This window comes from Quercus suber, unplaced genomic scaffold (assembly GCF_002906115.3).
Source record: "Quercus suber isolate HL8 unplaced genomic scaffold, Cork oak 2.0 scaffold_777, whole genome shotgun sequence".
Lineage (NCBI taxonomy): Eukaryota > Viridiplantae > Streptophyta > Magnoliopsida > Fagales > Fagaceae > Quercus > Quercus suber.
The window spans coordinates 245,776-250,208 of record NW_027070213.1 but is presented as its reverse complement, the minus strand read 5'-3'; the positions used below and the strand labels follow the sequence as shown (position 1 = coordinate 250,208).

The window sequence follows — 4,433 nt, the reverse complement described above, 5'->3', positions numbered from 1 at the left end:
GACTGTGTGTGTGAAGTACGCACCCATTGAGGCCCAAAAGGTGTCGCTTTGTGAGCAACGGAAAAGGCCATCGGTGAGGGTGAAGTGCATGGATGATCCTATAGCCGAGCTTGAATTGTAGGAAGCTCTGTTTTGTTTTTGTTTAAATAATGTTTGGAAGCCCATTGGGCCTATGAACAAACTGTAGATGCTATAGACCATAAATATGGATATGGGCCTTGACCACTCATAATCTGAGGCTTGAATTTTGTAGTGTTGTAGCCCAAATTAGTGTAAACGGGCCTCATAATGGGCCACTATTTTAAACCATTGCAAGTTTTCTTCCATGTAACGGGCCTATTTCGCTTAACTCCAGTTCAACCCATTCTCAACAATGTTAGTTATGGGCTTTTAGATGAATAAAACGGTTTGTTGAACACTTGGAACCCTTTTTTCTTTTTTATCTTTATTATTTATTTTAATAATAATAAATTTGATATTTACAATGGAGGATTTAAACCAATTCTCAATTAAAAAGTAGGAGATATTAGTTGAGGTTTGAAGCTTTTGGCCTGCTTGTTTGACTTTATTGTGTTGTTTTCTAAACTTACTAAATCGAAGGGTTATCAATCCAGAATAGAATTATAAATGATGTGACATCAAATATATACGGTTAGATTTATAGAAATTAAATATGAATATTAAAATGGATAAGAACATATATATAATTCTTCCTCCATTCAAATAAATTGGAACGTATTTATAAAACAAACTAGCTTTCATATTGGTTATGGAAGTTATGTATTATTCAGGCTTTAACTCAATTGGTAAGGTCTCTGATAGTTGTATAAGAGATCTGAGGTTCAATTCTCATCTACACCAAAAATTGATTGGTATCTTGGTCTGATGATAACTCTATGATAAAGAGTTATCATCAGAAGCGGATACCATAGGTTGAAACAGAAGCGGATACCATAGGTTGAAACTATCTCCAAAAAAAAAAAAGTTTTAGCTTATACACAACTCTTTTTCTTTTTTTTTTCTTTCCTTTTAGAGTATATTAAGTAGCTTTGTTTTTTAAATATACAAATAAAAAGTAAAAGCTAAGTCTTAATAGCTAAATTTTGACAACTTTGGAATGCAACAAACTAATTAGATTAGGGTTGGCGGCCACACAGAGTGGAGCCAGAATTTTAAGTGAGGGGGGCAAGATCTAAAGAGAGTAAAATTAATCCAAAAAATTATTAATTGATATTAATAACAAAATAAATAAACAACTATATGCAAGTGTAATTGTCATACACAATTGAAATTTGGGTTTGGAAAAAAAAAAAAAAATTTGGGTTTGAGACTAAAAAATGCTAGTAAGGAAAGAAAAAATTGTTATACGAAACAGATGTGCTATGAGTAGTTCTAGACTACAAATTATTTCACAACTTTTTTTGTCAAAACTCTGCTATGGCATATTGTAAGTGATTAACAAATACTAACTGTGGGGATAATTTTTACTTCAAGGCTAAGGGTTAGACCATGTTGGAACCTAGGTAAATTTGTTGTCCCACATGAGAAAGAAAACCTCCATCTTCATGCCATATAAGGGATGAGCCAATGATGATAGAGTACCACCATCATAATTTTTTTTTTTCAATAATCACACTTTGCCACGCAACAATTGTAACAAAAAATTGTGAAACAATTTGTGGTCGTCGACTTTTTTGAGGTGCTATAGTGACTAGTGAGTGAAAGTAGGTTTTTTTTTTTTGGCTATTCTATTCCATCCAAAATCATACTTTTTATTACTTCCTTTTTTATATATAATTTTAGGGAAATATTAATTCACATATATTCTTGAATACAAAGCAATACAATGGTTGAAAAGATTAAGCAAAAGGATCTCTCAGAAATGGAATTAAAATCACATTTCTTAACAAGTTTCCTTACATTTTAGATTATTGATATCTTATAAGTTATATTCTATTTTAACCTTCTATAGACTATAACACATTATATTCTAAATTAAGTTTTTTTTTTTTTTTTGAAGTGTGATTTTGGTATTTGTACGGTCACAATATAGGGCCCAAGCCCAAAGAAGAATTGGATAATGGCCAAATGAGCCTAATACAATAAATTTGTAAAGAATCAGTTAAAGAGCTAGGCCTCAATGAAGTTAATAACGGCTACTATGGATTTAGAAGATGATCAAGCAAGAACAAAACTAATTGGATTGAATAAATTCACTGTCCGATGAGATAATTTAGAGTATAAATCAATATAATTGTTTATAAATACAACTTTGATTACTCCAGAGTTTTCTTTTCTCTTTTTTCTTCCCCCCCCCCCCCCTCCCCCCCCCCCCCCCCATTTCTCATGGGAGATATTTCACATTACATAGTTCCTTTCAAACCATCTTAATCCTACACTTGTTAATCATCTAAGCCTTCACTTGAATGCATGTCCCATCAGACATCCTTTTTGACTTTCTGTGAGTTGTGGTGGCTGAGACTGCACTATTCAAGGGTTTTCTCTATATAAATGTAGCCAAAAAAGTTGCTGCAGTGCATTTAATGCGTTGGTAGCAACTTTTCCTTTAGATATTTCTGAGTTTCTATCACTCTTATATGTGCATGAGGCTCATTATTATCATTGAAACTTCCTAGAAGGTCACTTAGGTTGCCCAAATACAGATTTGATTAGTGTTCATCATATCTGAGAAAGAGTTCCTCCTCGGACTATATTCCTTCATTCCTTCCTTATGTGACTCTTAACCTGGGGTCTCTCCCAATCATTCACTCCTCCTCGGACATGCTCATGTTCCCAAATAAAGCACAAAGCCCAATATACAAATTTGGGCTCTTACCCCCACAGTATTTAATTTTGAAGGTGTCAGCTTTGCATTGAATGTAACCAATTTTAGCTCCTATGCTCAAATGATCAAATGCAAAGATTGTTACAATTTGTACACATAGGAACAATAATTATGTTAACGATTTTTTTTTTTTTTTTGGTAATAGAAAGTACAAACTAAATTGAACCAAGAAAGAGAGTGTGTGAACGAAGTACGCACCTGTTGAAGTACAAACGGTGTCACTTTGCAAGGAGAGGAAAAGCCCATCTGCGAAGGTGAAGTGCACAACTTGTATTGTAAATTTTATTCTAATACATAATACATACTCTCAGTGGAACGCTCTCGCTCTCGTTCCCTGGAAGAGGAAAATGAACTAGCTCGCAGCACCAAAAAAGTGAAAGATTCTCATCATTCTTCAAATGACAGACGAGCTTCCCAGGGTGGGGAAGCCAACCAACCATCCAAGCTTTCTTTTAAGGACAAGTTGGTTGGGGAAATACCAGGAGCTCACTCCCAAGCTTTTGTTTTTACAGATCAGATGGAGGCGGATTCAGACTCAGATGAAGAGCTTGAGGAGATTAGGGAAGGATTTGCTTCGATGTGCCTGTCAAAGGAAACTAAACAAAGCATTTGGGCTTCATGGACAAATGAGATTATTGTAAAGGTTTTTGGCAAAAATGTGGGATACAACTATCTCCGTTCAAAGTTGCTAGACCTCTGGAAATTGAATGGGAGGGTGGACATGGTGGATCTTGGTAGAGATTTTTTCCTATTAAGATTTTTAGTTGATGAGGATCTTGAAGCAGTGCTTAAGAAAGGTCCTTGGTTTGTTGGGGGCCATTTCTTATCCATTCGGAAATGGGAAGCGAATTTCAAGCCATCGAAAGCTTCAATTTCTTCAATGGCAGTGTGGGTCAGGTTGAATGAATTGCCTTTAGAGTATTATGAGGCCACTATGCTCAGGCAGATTGGGCAGGCATTAAGGACGATTTTAAGGGTGGATACACATACTGCTTTGGAAGCCAGAGGACGATACGCGCGTCTATGCATTCAAGTGGACATGAACAAGCCGTTGGTCACCAATGTGCTAATAGGACAGCGGAGTCAGCCTGTTGTTTATGAAAGGTTGAACCAACTGTGTTTTGATTGTGGTTGCCTAGGCCATCAGTGGGAATTCTGTCCATTCACCATCAAACTGTGCTCATCAGCGGGTCCTCATGATTCCTTTGCTGCCAATAACAATAACAGAGGGAATCCAAAGACATCATCACCTGTGGCACACCTCGAGGATATTCCCGAAAATTGAGATACCTCGGAGGAGGAGACAAGCGGTGTTGCTTTCAGCCCTTGGGTGGTAGTTTCACGGAAAAGGAAAGATTCTAAAATGGGTGATAAAAATCGCAGCAACCATGTAGTGAAACAGAGGACTGTTGCTGATCACGTGAATTCTAAAGAGACCCTAGGAAGTAAGAATTTAAATATTGAAGAAGGCTGAGTCGAATGAGCAAGAATGAAGGAAAAAGAAAAGCCCATATGGATGTGGGCCTGAATATGGTGACTAAGGAACAAGTGTGTGTTAAGGAGGTGTCTAGCTCGGGCTTAGGATGTG

The 4,433-nt window shown here is 36.4% G+C and overlaps 1 protein-coding gene across 1 annotated transcript; it reads left to right on the top strand.

Annotated features, from left to right (window-relative positions):
- Nucleotides 1-1,437: 1,437 nt before the first annotated feature.
- Nucleotides 1,438-4,130, top strand: LOC111995065 (uncharacterized). The gene is made up of 2 exons (XM_065767141.1): nucleotides 1,438-1,447; nucleotides 3,157-4,130. Exons 1-2 carry the CDS (start codon nucleotides 1,438-1,440, stop codon nucleotides 4,128-4,130), a joined length of 984 nt encoding a protein of 327 aa, XP_065623213.1.
- The last annotated feature ends 303 nt before the right edge of the window (nucleotides 4,131-4,433 follow it).